This window comes from Nelusetta ayraudi, unplaced genomic scaffold, assembly GCF_046127955.1.
Source record: "Nelusetta ayraudi isolate G7.1 ecotype Tasmania unplaced genomic scaffold, CSIRO-AGI_Nayr_v1 ptg000071l, whole genome shotgun sequence".
Classification (NCBI taxonomy): domain Eukaryota; kingdom Metazoa; phylum Chordata; class Actinopteri; order Tetraodontiformes; family Monacanthidae; genus Nelusetta; species Nelusetta ayraudi.
Genome location: NW_027466121.1, coordinates 1,870,653 through 1,897,189, shown reverse-complemented (window position 1 = coordinate 1,897,189; position 26,537 = coordinate 1,870,653). Strand labels below are relative to the sequence as shown.

Below are 26,537 nucleotides of genomic sequence, written 5' to 3'. Positions count from 1 at the left end.
CCAATCAATATCAACCTCTTAGCTGCCACCGTCTAACCCCTGTCCACTTCTGCATCTTCTACATGTACATGTTCAAATCATCTCAGTCTGTCATCTCCAAAAACATGCAACCTGCTGTCATGTCTCTAAATGCCATGCAAGTCTATGGGGTCAAAAGTCAACTTTGTCCTAGAGACATGGGGCCACTTGCAGGTTCATCGGGATCCCTCAAGACACAGCCACGTCAAATTTGGGGCTTCTAGAAAAAAAAAAATCTTCCTCCAAGGTGGGGCGTGACAGAGAAAGTTTGAGAACCAATGCCCTAAACTCATTCCTGATACTGTCCATCTGTCTTTTTATCAGTACGACTGTCTTTAAACCATCTCACCACTGTTTTGCATACATTTGACGTATATAATATATATTATTTTCAAGATGAATTGACACTACTGTTAATGTTCTCCTCTGCAGAGGGGAATCATGCCTTCTTCTGCAACCAATGCTCCATGGGGTTCCTGACCGAGTCGTCGCTGACCGAGCACATCCAGCAGACGCACTGTACCTCAGCCATAGGGGGCGGGGCAACATCTGGTGGGGGCGTGGCTAAACTGGAGTCTCCGGTTCTGCAGGCTGCGTCGCAGTCATTCATGGAGGTGAGTGTCAAAGGTCGGCCTTTGAGGCTTCTTAAGTTTGCCTGTACTATTCAGTAGCTATTTTCCCTTTAATAAACTGGATTCATCCACTTTGTCTTGAAGACAGTGAAGCTTTAAATAAGGCGTATTGCTCTGAACTTCTTCTGTCTGTGACCACTGCTGGATTACTCTTTACTTGCAGTACTTTATGTGACCTCTTTAGTAATCGTAATTCAATGGTAAAAACTTTTCCTCCATGCACAGGTTTACTCCTGCCCCTACTGCACCAACTCCCCCATCTTCGGCTCACTCCTCAAGCTCACCAAGCACATAAAGGAGAATCACAAGAACATCCCCCTGGCCAACAACAAACGGCAGGCCAAGGTCGCCGACCTGAGCCCCGCCTCCTCCGACGTGGAGATCTCCTCCCCGAAGCGCCACAGAATGGGAGGCGACTCCACTCCCTCCCTGGGCAGCAACGGCGACTACCCGTGCAACCAGTGCGACCTGCGCTTCGCCAGCTTCGAGGGTTTCCAGGCTCACCTCAAGTCCCACCTGGAGATGCTCCTGAGGCGCCAGTCCTGTCCGCAGTGCAACAAGGAGGACTTTGAATCCCAGGAGGCGTTGCTGCAACACCTGACGGTGCACTACACCACCACGTCCACGCAGTACGTGTGCGAGAGCTGCGACAAGCAGTTCTCCTCTGTGGATGACCTGCAGAAACACCTGCTGGACATGCACACGTTTGTCTTGTACCACTGCACTCTCTGCCAGGAGGTGTTTGACTCCAAAGTCTCCATCCAGGTGATTTTTTTTTTTTTTTTTTTACAAGATTTGCACAATGTCATTGTTAAATTGTCCAACCAAATGGCCTGAAAGTGGACCGAACTGATTTCCCCTCCATTCGGTTGTGACACAGGTGCACTTGGCAGTCAAGCATAGCAATGAAAAGAAGCTGTTTCGCTGCACAGCTTGTGCCTGGGACTTCAGAAAAGAGACAGATCTCCAGCTTCATGTGAAGCACAACCACCTGGCCCAGAGATCAGGCCTCCCAGGGGGACTTGGAACAGGTACAGTTACTCATCTGCAGTCATCGGCTAAGTTTTTTTTTTTCCTGTTACACGACATTGGACCTGAAGTGCAAAGCATTGCAGTAATGTAAATACTGGCGAGTGGCAAGGATATGTCACATGACCGATCAGCTGATTGGTCACATGCTGTCCTCACCTGACAGGGCGGGCTATTTAAACCCTTCTGGTTATTCCCAGCAATGCAGCTGCCATCTTTGCTGCTCATTTGCGTGGTTAAAGGGCCAGTGTGTAAAATTTGGCTTGATTTATGATGTTTGTGTTGGTAGAAGCTTAACATGCTGCCCAGAAACACATTAATAAAAGTGTATACTCGCAGTCCAATAAAAGTCATTTGGTTTTCCAACCCTTAGAATGGTTCTCATACATATAAGAATATACATAGAACAATAAGGGTCTTGCTCCGAGTTATTCTGACATCTCTGTTTCTATGACCCCCTGCAGAGGTCTGCTATCCATCCCTGTCATGTCTGTCAAGCAGATTATTTTCAGAGACAGAGCCTGATGCTTGCTCCAGCTATACATGATGCTAAATAAAGACATTACTTTCAATCCAGAGTTTTCCGACTGAACTGTCCAGAACCCGTACGGGTTGTTGAACGTGCTCATCACTCATCACTCATCACTCATCACCCGCTTTGCCTCCCTGTCACCAGGGCACAAGCCTCGGAAGTGCATCTTCTGCGGCGAGACCTTCGGGACCGAGGTGGAGCTGCAGTGCCACATCACCACGCACAGCAAGAAGTTCACGTGCCGCTTCTGCGGCAAGGCCTTCCACGCCATATCCCTGCTGGAGAGGCACCTGAAGGAGAAGCACTGCGTCTTCGACGGCGGCAACGTGGCCGGCAACGGCGCCGGCGCCGGCAGCGGCAGCAGCCAGAACGGGACGCCCAACGGTCTGGGCCAGTCGTCCAAGAGAGGGGCCGGGGGGAACGGCAGCGGCGGCGGGGGCGTGGAGCGGACGACGGTGGCGGCGGCCGAGCAGGCCGACCTGCAGAACATGTTGCTGAAGGGCGGAGGGGGAGGAGGAGGAGCGGGCCAAGGCGGAGACGCGGCCAACAGCCACGAGGCCAGCGCCGGCGAGGACGAGCTGGACAACTCGGAGCCCATGTACGCCTGCGACATATGCGGGGCGGCCTACACCATGGAGTCGCTCCTGCAGAACCACCGGCTGCGCGACCACAACATCCGACCGGGAGAAGATGATGCCTGTAAGTGGCTCAGGTGCTTCCTGACAAAATAATTGGACAATATAATCCACAGGAGTGGCGGAAAAAAAGAAGTTTTCCTGACATCCTCAAAACATCATGTGGTCTTTTTCTTATAATGAAAGACTTAAAAAATATTTTTTGTTTTACGAAAGGTGGGGCTGCATCAGATACAAGCAAATGTGAAGAGTTTTGTTTGTCTATTGTAAACAAAGAAAAAATAAGTTAAAAAACTTCCAGTTCAATCTGTGCAGCACATTACTCAGCCTGTCTTCTGCCTCGCCTACCAGCTCCATCCATCCATCAGCCTATTTAGAAACACACTTATTGTTACTTTTCACACTTGGTGTGTTAGTTTGCGTGCAATAACAAAAATATCTGTTAAAGTGCTGAAAAAGTCAGCTTTTTCATGATAGGACCCCATTAAGAGGTGATTCCTAATACAATGTATCTCAAAATGCATGGGGTGTCCAAAAACTTTTTTCTAGCTTTTTTTTTTTTTTAATCAAAATCTAGATGTTCTTCAGCCCATTGAATGCATCATAGATCTCTCATGATATGCTTCAATTTTCGCGGCAGGTTCTCGAAAGAAGAAGGCCGACTTCATCAAGGGGAACCACAAGTGCAACGTGTGCTCCAGGACCTTTTTCTCGGAGAGTGGCCTTCGCGAGCACGCCCAGACCCACCGTGGCCCCGCCAAACACTACATGTGTCCCATATGTGGCGAGCGATTCCCCTCTCTGCTCACCCTCACCGAGCACAAGGTGCGTCACCGTGCTGCTGCTGTTGTCATTGGTGATGTTAGTATAGCAAATGTTCTTGTAGGTATGACTACGCAGGACTCAGGTTGTTTTTTTGGGGTTTTCTTTATTTCATTCAATTTTTCCTTTTCTTTTTCAATTTCTGTTTTTCGGTCCTGAATTCTCCTGCGATTTTTGAATAATAGGAAAAATGTTTTTTTTTTTTTAAAAAAAAGGAAATTCTGCATGAGACAATTTGTGTCTTCATGTGTTTCTGTGGGGGACTCAGCAATTTTGCGGCGCAAACTTGCCAAAATTGCAAGACCATTATCGTATTAATAAACTCTAGTGCGTTTCCAATGGAGTGTCACATTGTGCTGTGATTGAAAAGCATCGACTGCGGTCGCGCTTTGTTGAAAGAAATCCAGTCTCCTCACGCTTCTCCTGTCACCGCGTGTCTCCCCTGCTGCAGGTGACCCACAGCAAAAGCCTGGACACGGGGACTTGTCGGATCTGCAAGATGCCTCTGCAGAGTGAGGAGGAGTTCATAGAGCACTGCCAGATGCACCCCGACCTGCGCAACTCCCTCACGGGCTTCCGCTGCGTGGTCTGCATGCAAACGGTCACCTCCACCCTGGAGCTGAAGATCCACGGTACCTTCCACATGCAGAAGCTTTCCACCGGCTCGGGACTTGGAGGAGCCGTAGCAGCAGGTGGCAACGGACTGATAGGCGGAGGGGTTGGAGGTGGAGGAGGAGGAGGAGGAGGAGGGGGAGGAAACGGCTCCGCTTCTTCTTCGCCGAATGGGCTATTACACCCGCACAAGCTGTACAAATGTGCGTTTTGCCTGAAGGAGTTCAAGAACAAAGGGGAGATGGTGAAGCTGGATGTGAACGGGCTGCCTTATGGCCTCTGCGCCGGCTGCATGAGCAGGTAGTTGCACCTCTTAAAACCCACTAATATGACAGTCAAGATAGTTTAGTGGCTCAAGTGAGGAAGCAGTACATGTACGTTGCCCTGCTGTTAAATGATTTTTATGGATAAAAAAAAAAGACAACTTCACTCTCATCACCCTCAGCACATACAGTAATTTCACCTTATTTGCAGCCTTTTGCAAATATCCACCCAATGTTTAGAAATGGAGATATAAAATAGGGTATTTTTACTTTTATTTTGCTACTAATAAACAAATCAAAACTTGTGTTTTTTTAGTCCTTCATCCATTTCATCCAGTTTTGACCTGGATGGAACAGCAGATGACTGCATTAGAAGAAATTTCACTCTCAATCACAGCCATTTCTAGATTTCATCAATTCAGTAAACAAGGTTGGTTTGGCTCAGAAACTCCCAGTTTGAGCTGTACAGTACAGTACACAGCCTCATACAGTATTTCCACCTTCTTGCGAAGATTACAAATATTGATAAGATATCGAAATTGAGGGATTTTGTTTTCTTTAGGGACATAAAAGAGGGTATTTTAGGTGCTGCAAATATCATTCTACCATTTCCCGTGTCCTGCTTTTGCACATAGATGTATAGGCCACCTCCTTTTGCCCAACACTTCAATGCACTGCCTTTTTTCCCCCCATCTTTTCAGGGGCACCAACGGCCAGAGCCCCAATCAAATCGGAGGCGCGGCCACGCCGGGAGACACGCAGAGCGACAAGGCCTTGGCTGGCCTGAGGTGTCCCGAGTGCGGGGTGAAGTTTGAGAGCTTGGAGGACTTGGAGAGTCACGTGCAGACAGACCACCCGGAGGTCAGCCCCGAGACCAGCGCAGCGGGGAAGAAGGCCGAGGCGTCGCCCGCGCCCAAGGTGAGACGGGGACGGAGGGAAAAAAAGTGTGCGGACCGCAGTGCTGTGTCAGTCAGATGAGGAAGATCACTGAGCACGGCTGCAGGAATCTGTGTTATCCCGCTCCCCTTTATGTCTCAATGAGTCATGTGTGTGTGTGTGTGTGTGTGTATATGCCAGTGTGTGTGGGTGTGTGCCATCTTAGGGGCCCGGTGGCTGCGTTTGTGCTGAGGCATTGTGGGAACTGTTCGCTCTGCTTGATATTGACAGTCCACAGAGCTTGTTGTGCATTTGTGTGTGTGTGTGTGTGTGTGTGTGTGTGTGTGTGTGTGCCAAAGCGTGCACTTGTGAGTGAGAGTGTGTGTGTGTGTGTGTGTGTGTGTGTGTGTGTGTGTGTGTGTGTGTGTGTGTGTGTGTGTGTGTAACACAGGCAGATCCCAGGGACCCCCTGTCTCACCTGCACCTTTGTTTCTACTCAGTCTAAAGTATAATGCGAGTTTGAGTTCTCTCTCTCTCTCTCTCTCTCTCTCTCTCTCTCTCTCCCTCTCTCTCTCTCTCTGTGTTTGTGCATGAGCACCCACAATGCGCTATGAATGGATAAACAGAGTTTCTGTCCTCTGTGTGTTTTTCCCGTTAGTTTCAGTCTTGTTCTTTGTTCTGATTCGCTCCTCCCTTCACTTTCTGCTTCAGGTTTCCATTCTTAATCGCCCTCTCCATTAATTACTCCCCTTTTCTGTCTGTCTGTCTGTCTGTCTGTCTCTCTCTCTCTCTCTATCTCACTCTCTCTCTCACTCTCTCTCTCTCTCTCTCTCTCTCTCTCTCTCTCTCCCTCTCTCTCTCTCTGTCTGAAGTGTGTGACTGCACGTGTTATATCAATTCTCTTTCCTTTTTTTCCCCTCAGTTTGACGAGTGAGACTTCCTGGTGTTCGTATGTCTGGCATGTTAAGTGTTGGGAGTGAAAGAAGTTGAAAAAACAGTGACACTTCTGACAGGCTGCTCTTGTACTTGTTCTGATCCCAGCATGGAATTCCTATTAGTGCAATTATTATTTGAATATGATTAAAATTCAGACATAAAGAATGTTTCCGTGGTTTTCATATGAGCAGTTGTTCATAACATCGATGCATTTTGCAGCCCCGTTCCTCTTTTCAGTAAAATGTGTTCCTTTCTGTTGTTCTGCTTGAACAAAACAACAAAAACCAAAAGAATGGGGAAATTTCTGGTTTGTTCATAAGCACCAGTTTGGATATGATTGATGATAAAGACATTTCTGTTAAAATGTAGTCAGCATGACTCTCAGACTGGAAAAAGACCCAGACATGGACTCAGGAAGCTGCACTGAACTGATTATTAAATATAGTCAAATTAGTGTTTAACACGTGTTTTACATGTTTGTTTTATAGAAGAAGACCTACCAGTGTATTAAATGCCAAATGACCTTTGAGACCGAGCGGGAAATCCAGATTCACGTCGCCAATCACATGATCGGTAAGTGAGATGCGGTTCTTTTACTCTACGTGCCACAGTGTCTGACCCTTGACTGTTTGACTGTTACCAATTTGTTTTGTTAAAATAGTCTCTTTTTTTTTTGTTGTAAGATAAACTGCGCTGCAATTGGCTGTAGCTTGAGAGCTGAATTCCACAAACAATTGCTGCTTTAATTCGATTTCATAAATAGAATTTTTTTTTGAAGAAAATGAATTAAAATAGAACATAGGATAGAACATTTTCATGCATAGACTGAGACAATCAGCTCCTGCTCTGTGCTAATCCATTAGATTTATAGCCTATTTAGGCACTGTTGAAGTAATGCAATGAAACATCTACTAAGTAACAAGCTTCATTAGGCACTGATTAAATGTACCATAAATGTGCTTATTCTTATTAGTATGCTTTGTCGGTGTGTGTGTGTGTGCGTGTGTGTGTGCGCACTATTTGTGTGGGTAACTCCAACCTTGTATTTCATCGAGTTTGCTACTTTAGCGATTGAACCTCTCCGTTCAGTCGCCTTCCAGGACTCAATAGTGAGTTGAAGAGAGTCACCGGTTTATTTTTGGTTGTTTGTGTGAATGTTTGGATGCTCGCTGGCTCTGAGTCACCCAGTGATCTCTGGAGATGTTAGAATGGAGTTTGATCAGTAGCTTTCACTTTACTTCCCTGCGGAACAGCCACACTCTTGACATGGTACCAGTCCGAAACACATGAAGGATGGCGGAACAACCGCTTGCAAGCCTTACTTGCCGCTAGTCTTTTTGGTGGTTACTATTTTTTCTTTTCTAACTTCCTCAATATTTTATTCCTCCTGATGATCTTTACCAGATTGCTATCTTTTTTTCTGGCCTGCATTTTTTTCCCTTATATATTTGGATACTTTATTGCTTTTGTTTCTGAGCCTTCTCCCTTTTTTGCATTTTCACACACACACACACATACACGCACGCACACGCACACACACACACACACACACACACACACACACACACACACACACACACACACACACACACACACTCATGGATCGTACCACAGTAATGGCAGTTTTAGGTTAATTAACATCCTAATTGTGTGAAAGCCTGTCACAGATTAATTATGAAATTTAGGCAGATTATTTTTGAGAGCCTGGTCAGATCATATTACTGAATTTTCTTCAACCTGACCCAATCCACATCCCAGGAGAAATAGAAAAAAAAAAAAACAGATGACAGAAAGAAGAAACAGACAGGAATTCACAGCAACACCAGGGGACAAAACTGCAACGTTTCCTCTCTAATTTCGCTGTTTCCTTACATTTTTTTCACGGCACATTAAAGACTTTTTTGCAATCCACTAACTGACCCTGCATTTTCATACTTAGTTGGTTGCATAGCCCCACTTATACTTGACAGCTGTTTGGTCGAGCAGGTTTGTCCACAGCTGATGAGGCCTGACTTCAGGTGGGTAGCTTTTCGCTTTCTTTTACGCCTTAATACCTCTGACTATCTACCTCCATTTGTTACTACTGGCGTAAGACTAATCACGTGATGCGTTGCTATGATGCTTGGGGTGTCCTGTGCGAGTGCTGCTTCACTACTTAGACCCCGTGTTACCATAAACATGACCTCGAGCCCGGAGGCTAATTGTCACAGCTGGATCTGTGTTAACCTCTAAAATGTAACGCGCAGAATGTTTGAGCTTTGTGCAAAGCAAAGCTAAAGCTGAACTAATGCAAAGACAGGCAAAAACCCTGTCTGGATTACGGTTTAATGAATTGTTGAAATGATAGCGGCAGTGCCCCTTGTTATGCGCACACACACACACACACACACACACACACACACACACACACACACACACACACACACACACACACACACACACACACACAAGCCTCTCCCACACATGAGCGAGGAGGAGATGGAGTTATCCATCCTTGCCTCAGGTATCAACAGGCCTCAGAGGATTGCTTGGTGTTTTTGAGTTTGGTTCAAAACATACAACAGCGCAGGCAGCGCACATCTCGCTGTGGTGTGATACATATGCAATTCTTGTGCGCTGTTTGGAAAACAACATTACAACTCTTGCTCCTCCCCCCCGCCCCCTTAACCTGTTACATTTTTCAGTTTACATGCTTTTTTCAATTTGTATCGAGCCTGAAATCCTTTTACTGCTGTTCTGGTCTTCCTCTGCTTGTGTTGACCCTTGATGATGATCCTACTGGTGGTGGAGTTTTGCGCTGGCAGGTGTTGCTGTTAGATTTTTAAGGAAAAGTTTAGAGGCTTGGCGAGGGGCTGCCATCCTGAGGTCAAAGGATGTTGACTGCTGCAGCGTCAACATGTTTGTGACAACAAATGCAGGACCGGTCGAGGACCAGGTGGCTTTAAGGTCAAAAGCATATAAGAGAATAGATAGAAACACACGCACGCTCAACTAAAAAAAACAAAACATTGTTGCTTGGTTGCGCACGTGCTCGCGTGTACGGGAACGTGCGGGTCTCCTCGGACGACACCTCTGGGATTTTGGCCAGACTTTCCTGTTTAATTCTCTGCAGCTGCACATCATTAAGGACGTCTCTCCCTGTGCGACGGTGTGACGTGAAGACACTAAATGTCCACTCGTCCCTCTTGAGATTGAACAATAAAACAAGAGGCACTTGAAGTGTTGTCTCTGAACATAAAAAGATGAAAACTGTGACAAAGTCAATTGGAAACATCTCAAGCCTTTTTATTTTACCCTCACATTACACCACGAGTGAAACTAAATAAGGTCCTCGACGGCAGTGCTACATGCAATTGCTAATGCTTGACTAATCACCTCAGTCGAGATTTCACAGTGTGAGACCTCACCTCTTAAAAACACACACAGACACACACACGCACATTAAATATGTGCGTCTTCACCTCCCAAACTTGCGGCGGTGTCTGCACACAAAGAGGCACCCACAGCAGGTGGTCTCCCCTTCCTATTGGTCTGAAACACCAACCAGCCTCGACAAGTTAACGCCAACTTTAGTCTGTATTCTTTATTCAGATGCAGCTTCCACAGCTGTCGTTGCTAATCTTCCTGAATTCATACATACAATACAAACATTACGCCAACATATAAACATGAATACATACATAGTACACAATACAAAAAGCGGAAAAAGAAACAAAAGTTCACAGAACCTACAAACACCATATCTACATCACTTCAATACAATTCGATCATCATTAACCTCAGAGTGAAGAGTAAAGTGTATAAGACCAAATAAAGTGCAGGAAAAAATTGAGTTATAAAACTGACAATACATAATAATTTCACAGTCTATGAGTACATGAAGCAAGGAGAATCATCCATATGGCTTGCATTCACTAGCATCTGTTTAAGTGATTTAAAAAAATAAATAAATCTATAACTACCCTTGACGCTTCTTATATTAATTGTTAAGGAGTTCCACTGACAGACGGCTCTGAAAATGACAGCTTTATAGAGTTGGTTTGGTTTGGGCTGTGATGGGCTGACCCTATGAATGAATTTTAAAGCCAGTTCACCTGAACTTCGGCTGGAAAGCAAACGAGTGGCTAAGACGCACCTGAGCTGAGCTGCATGACTTTACATGGTGAAAAAACAGGCACATCTCACCTCCACCAGTGGATATGACCGATTTAGAGGATCCATGTTTTGTTTTTGTTTTTTTAGTGATGTCAAGGTTATATCTCCTTCTCTCTGCTCCCAACTCCTTCACCTACAAGGCTCAGTCTGCTAATTACTAACCGTCTCTCCTCCGCTCTCCCCCATCCCCACCTTCCTATTGGACGGCCAGTAGAGGAGCCCACCTCTTGGCAAGGTTTGTCCCCTTTCTGTCTCCTTAGCCCACACTTTGAGCAAGGCAGCATTGTGTTGTCTCACTGCCTGCCCATCAGCATTTCATCCCCTTGTTTCCTTTGATATATACATGCCAGTGGGGTTGGAAGGTTACTGTGTAGTATTACTAATTATCCAATTTAGTATTTTCATTGGATCACTTACTCGGTGCTTACAGTGAAAAGTATCTTGTCGGAGGCATTCTGACAAATGTTTTACACTTTCAAAAGGATTTTCAAATATGCATATGAAGCATGTCTGTAAAATCCTGTTTTAGACCACTGTCAGATGGCTTCACTGAATGGCCTCTGTTGCGGATCACCTCAAAAAGAATGTGATTGTGCTTCCTGAAAAACGACAACATCCTCAGAAATCCAAAAGAAATGAGACAATGCAGCATTTACATATGGCCTAACCTATTAACAAAATATTACGAAGTGAATGAATGTGCAAATATTAACGGATTGCATTATCATGCATTACATAAGTAAATTAAGGAATCGCCCATGTCAACTTTTTTTAGTGACCACGTCTGAATACCACCACATTGCATGATGTAGTGGTGTCAGGAAGCAGACGTAACGCAAAGTATCACGTCGAAGGGAACAAACAAACAAACACACAGACAAACACACAAACAACAAATATCTTTGTGTTTGATATTAAATTCAACCTAAATTGTGTGAGTCCTTGCCTGTTACCCTGCACCCCAGCTGCCCATTCACCTCAATCCCTGCTGCTAGTTGCATGATTCATTGTCCTACACACGCACACAGACACAGACACAGACACAGACACACACACACACACACACACACACACACACACACACACACACACACACACACACACACAGGCAGATGCCTTGGAGGTATTGAGTGCCCACTCACCTGGATCTAAGTGCTCCCTGTGGAGTGTGGTGGCTAATGATGTGTCCTCAGCATGAGCTTTACTTACTTATTTACATCAACGCCTTCTAATAGTGTTGGGTTCACATTCCTCACAGGTTTGGCCATCAGTGGTTTGGGTTGGGGTTTTTAAACTGCAGCCACATCAAAGAGGCTGCCACGCTCATGACTGTACTTCAAACCTTTGCTTTCAAGCCTCGCGCCTCTTAATAGTTTTCGAATGAAAGGCACGGATCGGAATGACGAGGCCCTTCTTTTCACGGCTTGCTGTTCCCTTAACGTGTCGGCCGTCATTAAAAGGGACAAGCCGACAGTTTGGCTAATTTCACCTATTGCCACAATTGCTGTAGCCGTTCGAGTGGGTAGATTCCCTTTTAACGATCAGTGCCCGTTGTTTTGAGATGAGTGGGATCAGAGATACTTGAACTTGAACGTGAACTAAAGGGAGGTGAACGGCACAGGTCTCACTCAAAACCCATCCAATTACACAATCCGGTTGAGAAGTTGAGACCTGCCCAGTCAACATCCACCCACCCCCCCCCCCCCAAAAAAAAAAAAAGGGATTATGGCACCAGGCAAATTTCCCAACATGTTGAACTGTCCCTTTAAGGGCGCTTGTTTTGTTGCTCGCGGTCACAGTGTTGTGCCGGTCGAGAAGAGCCAACTAGCATTCAGCCTGTTTGTCAAGCCTTGCAGTGAAGGCTGTGATGTGCCTGACTACTAATGTCAGCCCTGCTGCCTAAGCAGCCTTCCCAAGGGGTCCAGCTGAGCCTCCGAATGTCTCCGCACACTTCTGTCTGCCCCTCCCCCCCCACCACCCACCCCACCACCCATATCCCTTCCTCCTATTTACACATGCACACACTCACCTACTGTATCTGCGCGCTTGTGTATGCGGTAGCGCTGAGGTTCTGGTGCGGTTACTTTGTGTCACTGATGACTTAATGAGGCGAATAAGAAGCTTTTAGAGTCAATGGAGGTGGATAATGCGGTCGAGGCTCCGTTCATGTGTGTGTGTGTGTGTGTGCGAGACGCACCAACCGGCGAACGACGTCGCTGTTTCCTTCCGCCCTGATGCACCTGAGTGAATCGGCTCCAGACTAATCTGTCAGCGGCTGGTGTGGCGCGATGAAGAAATTCATTGCAGTCATTTGCCGTCCGGGTCACTCGACCCAACTGATGCCGATTTGTTGTGTTTGACGTGTAGCGCCGATGACAATTTGATCAGTCTGTGCGAAAATGACAGCTTGTCAGATGCCCTGTCGATGCCAGGAAGCCGCTACTAAGCAATGCTAATCCTGTCTGAGTGTGTTTCGAGGTAATTACATGTTGCCTCGGAGGAGCGCGATCAACTCCGACACAGCGGTCAGCATGGTAACAGCTGCTGACACATGAGCGAGGAGTCTAAAGATCGATCTGTCGCTACAGCATAAAAATCAGATGATTTCAAATGAAAAAGAAATATCATAGTGGACTCTCAGCATGTTTCATTTCTCGAATGAATCTTTTACCACTTTTTGAAACAAATGTCAAGGTTATGGTGTCGAAATTGATTTTTTTTTAGTTGGGTAAGAAGTAAATGATTTGGAAAAGTGTTTTTTTTTTTGCCTTGACTTTAACTTTTGGGGCAGATTTATGCAGTTCTGTCATTTCTGTATCTGCGTTTTCATTACAGTTTTTCGCAAAATAAAAAAGACATTTCTAAAATTTCGACAAAGTCCAGTTGCGATTGGCAGGTGTTTCCGTTGAATGATGTGAAGCGCATAAGCCGCAATCCTCGTAAAATCTCGTCTCCCGCGAGAATTCTCGTAAAGTCTTGTACGTTACGTTTGCTTTTGTTTGTTTACGTTTGTTTGCTGTCAAGAATGTTTGCTATATTTTTCTCTTTGATTACCTAAACATTCCGTCTCCTCCTGTGTCCAAACATAACGTGCCATTTTCACTTGAAGTGAACTGGTCACGTGACCCGTACGTCATGTCCGATGACGTATAAATGCAAAAAATAGTATTTCCATGACCCTTTTGTGATATACCTTCATATCGATACGCCTGAACAACCACCTCGTAGCGTAAAAACCTTTTAGCGATATTTGAGACGATTTTTCTGAAGTTTCGGCATTTCCATGACCAGTTTTCTATTGAGATATTTAGGTTTTGCGCAATTCTAAGGGTAATGGAAACGCAAACCTGATCCGTGAACATTTTTGCCAGGGAGAAGTACATAAGCAGACTGTTTGTCGGCACTGTGATGGTATGAACAGGGGAACAGATGACAGCAGCCCACACAACCCCGCCCCTCCTCACGTCGTCCATCCCTCCTTCCCTCCTTCCCAACATCCCTTCCTCCCTCCTTCCCTCGCCACCTGGAGCCAGCGAGCCATGACACCAGAGGGAGGGAGGGAGCGATGATGAAGGAACTAGGGATTGGAGGGAGGAAGACGGAGGGAGGACCACAGAGGCTTGGATGGCGGAGAGGGGAAGGGAAGAGAAGGAGAAGGAGAAGAAGGGAGAAGAAAAAGACGAGACAAGGCGATGAATAACACATTTATTCTGATTATCTGGTGAAGTGATGTGGCCATCATCATACCACGTTCATACATCACTTGTATTTAACAGGTGAGAGTTATATAAAGAAATGCAAAAATTGACCTTATATTTATCCACAGTCTTTATGATGTTAAGAGAGCCACCAGACACAATACAGTCCAAGGCCCGTTAGCTTGAAACCTTTAGGGAAAGTTGGGAAATTAACCAAAAATATATTCCCACACCATTCTGAGTGGAACCTTTCACTATAACCACATTCTTCTCTTCATTTGTTCTAGCCAAATGAATTTTTTTTGTCAGTAGGTCATCAGGGTTGCCTCTGGTGCACTTTTGCCATTGTACTCATGACAGATGCTGCAACACTCCATTGACAGAGAATGGCAGGGAGGACCATTTCACGCCTCTGGGCAACAGAGAAAAGAGTTCGCCGTGGACCGTCGTAAGATTTATCATCGCAGTGTCCCGATGATTATTTGCTGACGGTGTGGACAGTTGACGCAGTAATGCGTCGCTCCATTCGTGTTTTAGCCGAGAATTTCTGCCATCACTTAGTTTCCTAAAATGTGTTATTGACTGCGCACAATGCACAAACAGAATACATAAACAGAACTGTGTGTGTGTGTGTGTGTGTGTGTGTGAGAGAGAGAGAGTGTGTGTGCGCGCACACGCTTGTGTGTCCCTGTGTGTTTTTTTGTGTGGGCACGGCGGTCCCCTGGAGAGCTCATTTTGTCGTCTTCTCGCTTGATTTACCTTCCTTTTCTTCTGCTGTTTATTACCAGTCATTACAAGCTGTTTGGAAACCTAATAGGACACACTGACAAATAGACTGGGAGAGATCCAACCAGGACAGGGATAGGGACACAAAATAGCGTGTGTGTGTGTGTGTGTGTGTGTGTGTGTGTGTGTGTGTGTGTGTGTGTGTGTGTGTGTGTGTGTTGTGTGTGTGTGAGAGAGAGAGATCGAGAGAGGGATAGAGGGGGGTTGTTTGTGATGCTTGACGTTTGCCGGCGAGAGTGTTTGCATTAACGCTACATCAGCTACCTTAATGGCAGAAATTGTCTACTTTGTCTGAGTGATATCTTTGTTAAACCTGCGTATACGTGTGTGTCTCAGCGTGGCCAAAGACAGACGCATATACCATACTGTTTCTCCAGCCGCCGCCCCCCCCACCCCCTCCCCCACCCCTCGCTCACTCTCTCCACCAGCCTGTCCAGGTGTGGCTGCACCAGCTGCTAAAGAGAACGGGACAATTACAAACACACACACGCACACAGACACACTTGCTCGCGTACACACTTCCGCTCCGTCTCTGCCGCCTAATTGTCACAAGACAAACAAGGCGCTTTGCCTTTATGCGCTTCATAAACAGGGGCAAAGCAACAATTAACTCCCTGCTTAATTCACTAACTATTCTGAATTCATTTTCTCCTGTGACAGGCACATCTGTCACAGCTGCTAGCGAGTGGGGCTCGACGTGTTTGTGTGTAGGCAGCAGCGGCAGCAGTAGTAGTAGCAGGGTTTATGCCTGGCAAGCCAATCAGACTGGCGGTATAACGGGTGTTAATGTCGATGTTCCGCAATGTCAAGACGCGTTAACGCGTTGTCCTTTTTCCTAAAATGAGGATGCATGTATGTATAAAACTGAGACATCAGTACTCCCCAAAAGTATCATGATGGTGGAGTTTTGGGGAAAAAATAGTTTTGGACATCCTTAACATTTTAAACAATCCCAATTATTGTCATTAAATATTTGTATTTGAGAATTTCAAAAGGCTTTGCTGCATCAGAGGCCCAGAAAAATGGAAATTATTGTGTCATTCAATGTTAATAAGACAAAATAAGAAAGCTAAATTCTTGTAGTTCTCGGTTCTTGTACTCTTGATGTGTTGCAAAGGACGTCACCTTGCTGAAAGATCCATTGGAGCTGGATGGAACCGTGCACTCGCAGCATGCAGGTGAAGGTTGGAGAATGAAGACTGATTATTAGCCATAATCCAAAGCCGATACCAAGCATCACAAATGTGTGCATGTGAATATTATTTTTATCCTTTCATTTTTGGGCTTTTTCCTTCAGAGATGGCAACACAGTCAATCTATCAATCTGCCCCCATCTATCTCCACTATCCTCTGCATCTTCTTCTCCTTCCACCGCATCCATAAATCTCCTCTTTGCTCTTCCTCTTGACCTCCTTGCTGCCACTTCCCTCCTCCACTGATCTTCACTCTCCCTCTCCTCTGTGCATGTCCAAACCATCTCAGTCTGGCCTCTCCACCTTTATCCCCAAAACATCTAACATGCGCTGGCCCTCTGATGTGCTCACTCCTGATCCCGTCCATCCCTGGTCACTCCCAAAGAGAAGCTCAACGTTTTTAATCTCTACAACCTCCTGCTCCGCCTCCTGTTTTTCCTGAGTGCCACTGACTCTGAGGCCGATCTCCCCCCCCACACACAGTTTTGTACTCCTCATTCTCGCTTGGCACTCCTTCAGCGCACATCACATCTGAGACGCCTCTCCACCCGCGTCTGCACGCTTGCACACCATTGCGATGACCCATCAAATGCATTAAATTTCACGCTGACGGGCGGCAGACGACGTGAGAGCAATGGCAGGACTCTAGGGGGCGCTAGCATTGGGAGACTGAGAAGCGGGGTGAAATGCAGAGAGGGTGGATGTGCAGATGGGTGGAGCTGGAGGAATAAAGCGAGCTGGATGGAGACGGTGTCATAAGAGCGGGAAAGAGACAAACGGGATGAGGGGGATTTCAGACAGATTTTGGCTCTCGCTCCGTCCTCTTGCAGAGCAGCTGGACTTCATTAGAGGCTGGTGTTAATTACTGGGACTGGACACACGCACACGCGCACACGCACACACACACACACACACACCAATGGACGTGTACAGAGACGTCCACACTTAGACAGCCAGCCTGTGATTCAGGGTCACCTTGCTAGCCATGTTTGAACCAGCTGAGAGAGGGGAAGGTGGTGCCAGACGGACGGACGGACGGACGGACGGACAAACACAGAGTGTCACTCCACTGTGGGAGTGTTTTATGTTATTAATGGCGTTGCGAACAGCTGCAAATTGATGTGCAAAGTGGCAGCGTCGTTCGCTCGGTCCAACCACGGTCCAATTCATTTTCTCTCCCTGCGTGTTTGTGCTTTTCTCAATGTTATTCCTAATGCAGTGATACAAACAGCAGCTCAAGTGCATCGTGTATGAGGCATATAAACGACCAGTCAAAAGTTTGGACACCTTCGTGCACAAGGTTTTTCTCTTTATCTCGACTACTTTCGACATTGTAGATACATACATATTTAGTACATAGTTCCATATGTGCCCATTAATCGTTTTGATACGTTCAGTGAGAATCTGCAATATAAGTCATCCTGCAAATGAGAGGAAAACCATGAAATGAGAAGAGGGTCCAAACTCTTGCCTGGTTGTGTAGACGACTGGCAAGAGCGTTTACTTTTGCTGCTCTATTGTCAGAATGCTGATGTGCATATGAGGCATATCTAAAGTAAGAGGTTTTTCCACCGCTTTGGATGCAGTGTATATGTCTCTGACAGTATGGCGCTGAATTCACGGGTCTCGCACACACTTTTTGTGAGACTGCGCTCTTTGTCAGAGTTAAATGCATCTTTTGACTGAAAAACAATGATCTTGTGCTGGATTGTTGATGGGTAATACTTGGAGACAGGCGTCACCTACCACCACAGAACGGACTGCAGTCTTCAGAGGATTGTTTGACAATTCAACTTAAATCAATTCACACAGTCCACAGATGAGTTAAACTCTAAAACAGGAGGTGACTGAAGCTTTTAGATTTGGATTTGCTAAGAATCAAACAGGTGCCGGATCTGTGTGCTGCACCAAATTTAAGAAACAGGTGTGTGCTTTTGAAAATGTGTTGTATAGAGAAGAGAGTGCTATCAAAGCGCAGTTATAGATCAAGCTTTCGTTCTCAGTATGGAAAGTGCACGATAATCATCAGCTTACCAATTAGGTGAGGGAACAGAAGACTTAACATATTAGCAAATAACTGATTACCTCTGGCTGCAAAACAAAACAAAAGACCATGTTTGCTTTGGTTGGTGGCCTTGAATGAAAACCATGACAAATAACGACGGAGCATTTGAAACAACAGCGAGCTGCTAATTGATTTAGTAGCTTGCAGAATCATGTTGGAGTTGCACAGGAGAGGGAGAGAGAGGCAAAAAAAAAAAGAATCCTTCCCGGAGAGAAGGAGAAGATTGTTTTAAGACAGGCAACAACACAGCGTGAGGCGGGATGCAAAAGCCAAGCTGGGAGAGGTTGAAGGGTTTTCTTTGGCTCTTAATTACACAGCAGACGACAGGAGAAGGCAGGAGTGAGAGCGCGGCAGACAGGAAGGTTGAAACAACAGTATACACTGTCGCTCTTATCTTTCGTCTCTAAACAGATGTCGGCCCGGCTGTTCTCTTTATTGCGGTACAAAGGCCTTCTGACAAAAACACGCGCAGGCATGCGCACACTTCATTCCGGGCAAATCAATGCATTCTGCTATCTGTAATTTCCCTGGGTGCCTCGCCGTCTCCCCGTTGGGTGAGCAAGGTGACAGCAAGGGAGGAGAGGAGCTCTTACGTTCTTGCCCTCCTGTTTCATAGACTGTGTTTGCTTCCTTTCCTCTCCTTTATTGATCTTTGCTTAGATTATGGCAGCGGAGGCTGCACACTCTCATGTTCTGCCATACTGCATGCGTGTTGAGCACAAGAACCTGTGGTGCTCTTAGAGGAGTGTGCCATTAGCAATGCGGTTGTTATGGTGTGTGTTTTGTCTTTTTGTATGGCTCCTAATCCTCAACGTGGTTACAGAGTTAAAGCTGCTATCAGGCTCTATTTTGCTTTAGCACTTTATTCTAGACACAGAGGCGGTACAGTACATAGAGCAATATAAGCACAAAACACAGATACACAAGATGTGTATATTTACTTGCTGTATAAGCTAAAATGGCAATGATTCCAAAGCCTTGAGGTGAACCTAACCGTACTTCACATTCACTCATTTTGGAAACTTCCGCATCATCCTGCGAGGCGGAATTGTGCACTTGCATATTTTCACCACCATTGTGCACAAGCCCATCCGTCTCCCCCTCCGTCCAAACATAATGCGCCATTTTCACTCGAAGTGAACTGGTCATGTGACCCCCTGTAAATGCAAATGCACGTTTGACACTTTTACGATATTTCTCTATATCGATACGTCTGAAAACCCCACCTCATGAGAGCATCAAAACCTTTCGGCGATATTTAAGAGGTTTTTCGAAGTTTGCTCTTTTCCATTACCAGTTCTTATTGCGATATTCAGCTTTTGCGCAATTCTAGGGGTAATGGAAACGCAGCTACTAAGTGGAGGAGGAAAGCGATGGAGGGTGTTCTCCCCACCGCCGCCGTATGCAAATCATTCAAATTGCGCCCACCGTGCAGCCAGGAAAACTTCATTCCCTTTTTCTTTCCCCAATTTGCCTTCCTGCTGCCCCCGACTTCTCTGATCCCCGCCGCTCTCCTCGACCCCTCGCACGCCCACGTGGTCGCGGCCGCGGTCGTCTCGCTCTCCCCCCCCCCCCCCCGTCCCTCTCCGCCGTCGCGTCTCCCCTCTTTTCTCCTGGACGAGCGGCGCTCATTTGTTAGAGAGCCAACCTGCTAATGGTGGATGGCAGGAAACACAACTGGCCTTGCCAAATACACAAGCATACACACATGCGCGCTCGCGCACACACGCGCACCATTTCTACGCACCAGCATGGACATCCATCTGGAAATGTCTCATTCTGAGACATTATACACAAACGCACACACACGCACACACACACAGGTAGAGGGACACACATGGCCACACACCAGTGCATAGGTACACAGCGCACTCGCACTAATGTATTCACATAACACTTTGTGCGCTCCCTGCTGCATTGCTCCTGGTGCTGGGCTCCCCTCTGCTCCCGCTGCTGCGCCTCCTCCCCCTCCCTCCCTCACCCGCCCTCCCACCACCGCCACCACCACCACCTCCTCCTTCTCCTTCTCCCAGTACATCTGGCACGCTCAGCTGCCGAGGAGCGCCGTAATTATCCCGCCGGAGACGCACGCGCGCACGCAGACGCGCACACACTGGGCGGCGGAGGCTCATACGTGCTTGTCTTCGGCGATCCGCGCCGCTCCCTGCTGCTCTCCGTCACTACCGGGGCTTCATTAGAGTGTGCGGGAGGGTTCGTGTGTGTGTGTGTGTTGATGCATAGCACTTTTGGATGCTATCCAGATGTTTTTTTTCTTCTCTCTCTCTCTCTCTTTTTTCTTTATAGTTGAGGAGACAGGCGTGTCCTAGATGCAGCTGCCCTTCTCCCGTACACTCTCGCGGCTCCAATCGCTTGCCCGTCTCGCATGTAATCTACCTCCTTGATCGCGCCCTCCTCCCCCGCTGCTCACATCAGTGTCCGGTCTAATTTAGCCATCACGCAGAAGACGGCAGCGGGCGGCGGCGGCGGGCGGCGACGGAGGTGGCGTCGCGTCGAGCTCGGTCGATGCTCGAGCCCCCGTTTGTTACCACGCGGGGGGGAGGGGGAGGGGTGAAGAAAAATAAAATAAATTGAATTGTTGGGCGGCGGAAAAAACCTTTTTGAAGCGGGAGCGTTTTCATCAACGGCGGCGTCAATGAAGACAACGCAACTCGTCTTCCTCTGCTAGTTTATTTAGCGGGAAGAATGGGGTAAAGATCAGCCCTGCGATGAGGTGAACACGTTAATATAAGTCACATGTAAAAAAAAAAAAAAGAAATCAAATAAAAAATTCCCCCGTCACTCTTTGTCTCGCTGTCGCGCTAATTGCAGAGTGGTTTTCGCCCGTCTGGTGTCACATGGTAATTACTGGTCTGTACAGGTGAAGGAGAGGCTGAGGTCAGACTGTTCCGGTGAGGGTGGGTGGCCGTGTCAGTTTGCGCACATGTGAGTGTGTGCGCGTGTGCGCGCGCGCGCGCGTGTGTGTGTGTGTGTGAGAGAGGGAGCGAGAGAGAGAGAGAAAAAAAAAAAACAAGAGAGCAAGCGACAAAGGGGGAGAATGTGACTGCGACGGCGCCGTGATTGGCAGTAATTGTGCGTGCACGTGTGCAGCGTGACTGGCACCCGGAGGTGTGCACCATTTCCGTCCTCCGCCGCCCGCTCAGAGTGGTTTGATTCCCGGTGCGCCACTTTGTGTCAGACGAACCGCCGGGCTTTGTGCGGGAAAAAGTTTGCGGCGACCGCTTTCACCTCTCGCAGGAGGGGTGGAATAAATCAGCACGCCGACGGATGATGAGCGCGGCGGCGGCGGCGTCAGCGGCGGCGACGGCGAGCTCTGATTCCGTGATACAGGTCGAAGCCAAGCGTTTTTACTCGTTTTTTTTTTTTTCATTTTGCGCTTTTTCGTTCTTTTTACAGCCTTAGTGGCTCCTGCGACATCGTACGGCCCAATACAGTGACCATCCTCATTGGAATAGATTGCTCTCCTGTTTGCTTATTAAGTCATTAGAATTACTTATTGGGATTTCCCCCCCCCCCTTTTGTTCTTTCACCATAAGACCAAAGGGCTGACATTGATATCGTAACTTTCAGAGTTTCTCCCAGATGAAGCTGATGTGACCAATTCAATATCATTTTTATTTTAATGCTGCAACTTACAGCTTTAAGTCTCTACAAAATCTTGAGCCCCAAGGTTTTTCCCGCTCTCTTTTCCCAACCGTGCATCGGCTAACAATCAAGTGTTGTTTTCCTCCGTCAGAAGAGAATTTGTGGCATCCTTGATTCAATTTTTTCGCCGCATACTTTTTCTTTCAAACGTCCCCCGCTGATTAAACCCCACTTCATTTGAATTTGGTCACAAACCTATGAAGACAAAACCCTTTGACCCAGTGGTGTGAATTCCCCACTCACGTAATGGGAAGCTGTGGGACCGGCTGAGGCAACACTGGGTCCGGCTGCCATCAGTCCTTTTGCTCTTGAATGTTCTCCCTTAATCTCTGCCGCTTCCCTGTCCTGCACTCCATCATGGCGTTCCTCCCTCATCCTCATCCTCTCTCCCGGTGCCTCCTCTCTCTCTCCATTGTCTGTCCACTTCCCCCACGGTAGCCGCTGCCCCATGAGATCCCTGGTCTCCCCCCCCCGCCTCCCCCCCACACCCCCTCACGCACAGACAGGCGTACCGACCCAGCGCCGGCGGCCGAGCTAGAAGTGTAATTTCCCCAGTGCTCTGCCTAACCTGGAATATCTGACATGGCGACACTAGCAAAGAAAGCCTGTGTGTGTGTGTGTGTGTGTGTGTGTGTGTGTGTGTCTGGTGTAGGAAAGATATTTTTTTTGTTTTGTTTTGACTTTGTGAGCTTTTCAGTACTGTACTCCGCTTCCATGGGGTGGAAGAAGACCAGTCAGACGGGGTTTAAATCACCAATAACAGGAACTAGCTTTTGTCTCCTCCACTGTTTGCGCAGTCTGGCAAAATCTTCCCAGATGCTTTTTGCCTGAAATCTTTACAAAGCCACCAGTGAAATCAGAATTAAAGAGCAAAACACACACATATATAAAGTATATGTATCTTTGTATGTATATATACATACATATACTGTATATGCATCTATGTGTGTGTATATACTAGTATATGTCAGTGTGTATATGTGTATAAAATGTGTATTAAGTGTTGTTAAGTGTGTGTGTGTGTAGGCAGGAACCAAATAGGTTCCTTACTTCAAACTATCTGTTCTCTATTTTGTAATGTACTTATTTTTTTTTTATCTTATTGAATTTTACCATATTAAAACACAAAGCAGGAGTAGCACCTCCAATTTCACCGTCTGCTCTTTTTACAATGACAATAAAAGCTTCTGATTCCAATTCTGATTCTGAACCAGAAGATGAAGATAATGAGGATTATTTGGTGATCTTAACTCAGACTGTCAATCAGTCGGTCAATTTACATTTTGCCTGAAGCCGCTGTTTCCCGTTCCCCCTTTTCATCAACTTGTAAACTGTCGCGTCTGTCTGTCTGCTAGCCGGTGAGTAAAGGCGGCAGAAACCTCCAGCCTCCTGACTAAAGTTTGGACAAATGGTTGTCAGATCGATAGCTTCCCACCAGCAATATTTGCTATCAATGCATGTCCTCCTCATTACCGCAGCAGGCTGCCCTCTCCATGGACCTGAATAATTCATACACACAAACAGGCACAAATGTGCAGCTCCCCTCACTCACACTCACAAACACACACAGCATACTGCATCAGAGGAAGGAACTGTCCTTTCGCCGTCTCCCTGCCTCCAAACTTTCCCTCCTCCTCTGCTGTCTGTTCGTTTCTTCCCCTCCGCTCCTCCCTTGCTTTTTTAAGCCCAGAGTGGAGGACAAGTTTTCTCCCTCCTCTCTCCTGTTTTTTTTTTTTTTTTTTTTTCAACCTCTAATTCATCCAGATGCTCACCTTTATACTTGCTTGGCTCAGCACACCTGCCTGCATCAGGTTAGTTTCTAATAATAACACCTGGTCCAAAGCATTATTTTTTTTTCACGGAAAGCAATTTGTTCTGAATTCAGCTGGAATTTACTTTGCAGTCATTATTTAGCAATTGGTCACAGTTTGTATTATGTTTTTGTTTGTATCTCAATTGAAAACATAAACACACACATACAGAGTTCCTTTAACGCTCCGCAATGGGAATTAGCTTAAATTAGCTTAAGGGAGCTTCAGCTAATTTTTATTTGGACTCCCAGTCTGTCGTTTAACACTCTGTGGCTATGACCAAGCAAATATGACCTGCTGTCCACCTCCAGCTTTCTATCTTGCAGGCTTGTAATAGCAGCACTAATTGTCGTCTCCAATAATAATGGCCATAAAGTTTAATAGCCTGGTGTTGTAACCACTTAATGTGTCTGCTAATGGGTTCTGGTGACGCCACGGAAGCCTGGCGTGTGTGTGTGCGCGAGCGTGCGTGCGCGTGTATGTGTGTTTGCAAGTAAATTAATAAATATAAGAGTCAGTCTGTGTCTGCACACGAGTTAGATTACATGATATTCTGGAATAAAAGTGAGGCATGATGTCATTGTAATTAGAACAGAATCTCTCACTGTGTGATGATTTTTCTTTCAGTGTTCAGTAATTTGTACCAGTTGTGAACCATATGTGTCGTTGCTATGGCAAAGTGTTTTTTTTTGGGGGGGGGGGGCTGAGGTGCACTGCAAGTTCTGCATCTTTTGTGTGTGCGGCAGCATCAAGGTCCAACTCTGGTCTGAATACAGATGACGCATCCGCACGTTTGCATGTACGTATTTTTGTGTGTGTTCCAGTGGAAAGCAGGGCGGGGAGGAAGTGGGGGGGTGCAACGTGTCCTGAGGCGTTTAGTCCTTAGCGGTTGGCTAACGGGGCGCACAGCGACCCTCGGGGCAAAGCCCTGATCGATGTGGTACGTGGGTGTAGCTGTGTGTGCGCGCTTAGCCGTGTTCATGGAAGAGAAAACTGCATACGAGGTTGAGTGTGTGCGGCGGTTAGCTCGTTAGCAGGGAGCAGGGGCAGAGTCCGGGGATCCTTGCATTCCCTGCCCAGGGACGCGAGCAGGTCCCAGCACCTGGACCCCCCCCGACCCGCTCAGGCAACGCGCGGCGAGAACACATGCAGATGCAGCGTCCGGACGATGCACGACTCGCCTCCGTTCTCCGTCTTTTTTCTCGTTTCTCTCGCACCTTCCCTGACAGACACACACACACACGCAGGGGCGCACGCACAAACTTCCACACCACGCATACAGATGGAGTGTACACAGCGGTCCCAGTGCTCTGCAGCAGCGCTAAGCCTAATGTAAAGACATGGCCTGGAACGCAAACACACTCTCTGCAGACGACAGTGTTTCCAGGAGCTCTCGATGTTCAGAATATTAAAAAAAAAAAAAAAAGAGAGAGAAAACAACCAACAAGCCACCTGAACAATTCACAGACAGAAACATTTTACCTTTTAATGTTGCCGTTGTTTTTTGATTTAAATTTGTTTATGTTTGACAGCTGCGGGAATTTTTACTTTGTTGTTTTGTTATGATTTTGCAAAAAGACGAAATGCATTCGCATCAGAGTTGCTGTGTGTGTGTGTGTGTGTGTGTGTGTGTGTGTGTGTGTGTGTGTGTGTGTGTGTGTGTGTGTGTGTGTTTGTGTGTGTGTGTGTGTGTGTGTGTGTGTGGTTGATCTCACTAGATTGACCATGAATGTGTCGATGACAAAGAGCGATGAGTGCAAGGAGCAGCGTGCACGGGGTGCGCGCGCGTTGTTCCGCCTTGACGTTTTCGGGCTTAAAGAGTGTGAAAGTGGCCGATCTCGTTGTCAAGGACACCTTTAATTACAACAGCGTGGGGTCCTGTGTGTCTCTGTGTGCGCGCGCACGTCTGTGTGTGTGTGTGTGTGTGTGTTTGTGTGTGTGTGTGCGCGCGCGCGCCTGCGCACATGTTCCACAGATGAAGTGGATTTTATAGGAACATCAACTTTTTGACACAAATGCTTTTAGTTGATATGGAAAATATGACACGACATTGAATACAAGACCAATGATGAGAAGGAGGAGAAGATGAAAATCATTTCAAACGGCAGTGAAACCCTGATGGAATATGTGTGGACCCATGTATTATATTTGGATGCATTTCTCTTTCGTCTGCACTTTAGTCCCAATGACTTCCTCGGCCCCGTCCTTTCATTTATTTTGTTTGCCTTCTCTGAGCTCCACCTCTCTCTCTCCCCCCCCCCCCCTTCCTTTCCTCCCCTCCTCCCCTCCCCCTCTCCCTATCTTTGCCCAGCAGGAGAGACCGTAGGTTGGTGGGGGGGTTATAAGTTGGCAGTCCTGCCGCTGAAAGGGTGGACACCCACAGGGACCCTCACAGCACCACACCGACACGCACGCACACACACACGCACACGCGAATACACACACACACACACACACACACACACACACACACACACGCACACACGCTGAGTCCATACCCAGGGCCAGAGCCCAGGGAGTGTGTGCATGGAGCAGCTGGGAGGCCAGAGGACTGTTACTGTAGTTCTTTGTTTAGTCCTGGCTCAGCTCCATCAGACCCCTCTCTCCCTCTCTCCCTCTCTCCCTCTCTTTCTCCGTGTTATTTCTCTGCCTCTGTCCAGCGCGTTTCACCTTTTGTCAAATCAATACATGGCTTATGACAAACTATTTCCATGTTGGCTGGCCACTCTGTTAATTAAAGTGGACATTGTAATGGACATAATAAAAATTGGAACGTTCTTTGAAAAGCTCGGGATGTCTCTACAGTAGGTG

The 26,537-nt window shown here is 46.9% G+C and overlaps 1 protein-coding gene across 2 annotated transcripts in view; it reads left to right on the top strand.

Moving 5' to 3' along the window:
- Positions 1-26,537, top strand: part of znf423 (zinc finger protein 423) — a 134,867-nt gene that overhangs the window by 65,365 nt on the left and 42,965 nt on the right. For both annotated transcript variants that reach the window (XM_076042661.1, XM_076042660.1), the window contains exons 11-18: positions 451-632; positions 876-1,415; positions 1,531-1,681; positions 2,356-2,910; positions 3,487-3,671; positions 4,120-4,580; positions 5,245-5,461; positions 6,844-6,928. In XM_076042661.1, coding sequence (XP_075898776.1) covers positions 451-632; positions 876-1,415; positions 1,531-1,681; positions 2,356-2,910; positions 3,487-3,671; positions 4,120-4,580; positions 5,245-5,461; positions 6,844-6,928 — 2,376 coding nt within the window. The remainder of the gene's footprint in view (positions 1-450; positions 633-875; positions 1,416-1,530; positions 1,682-2,355; positions 2,911-3,486; positions 3,672-4,119; positions 4,581-5,244; positions 5,462-6,843; positions 6,929-26,537) is intronic.